The 522-nt window shown below is 51.1% G+C and overlaps 1 protein-coding gene across 1 annotated transcript; it reads right to left on the reverse strand.

The window, feature by feature from the left end:
- Positions 1-84: 84 nt before the first annotated feature.
- Positions 85-476, reverse strand: LOC107581187 (tetratricopeptide repeat protein 39B-like). Its single transcript, XM_016266726.1, has 2 exons — positions 310-476; positions 85-231 (listed from the first exon to the last, which is right to left on the reverse strand). Exons 1-2 carry the CDS (start codon positions 426-428, stop codon positions 105-107), a joined length of 246 nt encoding a protein of 81 aa, XP_016122212.1. The 5' UTR covers positions 429-476; the 3' UTR covers positions 85-104.
- Positions 477-522: the final 46 nt, after the last annotated feature.

Raw genomic sequence — 522 nt, forward strand, 5'->3', positions numbered from 1 at the left:
AGTCAGCTGTCCACGGCAGTCCTTAAGATACCAGCACAATAACATGTTATCGATAAAATCCCAGAAAATAGCGAGATATTATTTTTTGTCAATATCGCACAGCCCTAATTCAGACGTGTTTCCCAGCACACACTGAGCGTCTCAGACGGCTCACCTGCTTTCAGGCTGTCTGGCGACTGCTTGGACATCAGGCTAGAGATGGACCCCACCACCGAGTTTCGTTTCCTGAACCTGCAGACAGACGGGACACAGATCAGAAGCAGAACGCGCCTGAAGCGTCTCATTCTGGACGTCGTGATCGAGCCGCACCTCTGGCAGGTCTGTAAGGCCTCTTTGATGGTCGCCATCCCGGCCTGGATGTCTTTGTGCTCGAAGGTCATGGTGGCCTGCATGACCAGAATACTGCTGTAGCCCAGAGCGTGATACATGCTGTCCTTAGACCTGCAGAACACACAGAACACCGCCGCATGATCAACAGGAGCTAAACAATCTCAATAAGAGTTGTTTATCCAGTCAGAGCTC

Source organism: Sinocyclocheilus grahami, unplaced genomic scaffold (genome assembly GCF_001515645.1).
Source record: "Sinocyclocheilus grahami isolate Dianchi unplaced genomic scaffold, SAMN03320097.WGS_v1.1 scaffold98381.1, whole genome shotgun sequence".
Lineage (NCBI taxonomy): Eukaryota > Metazoa > Chordata > Actinopteri > Cypriniformes > Cyprinidae > Sinocyclocheilus > Sinocyclocheilus grahami.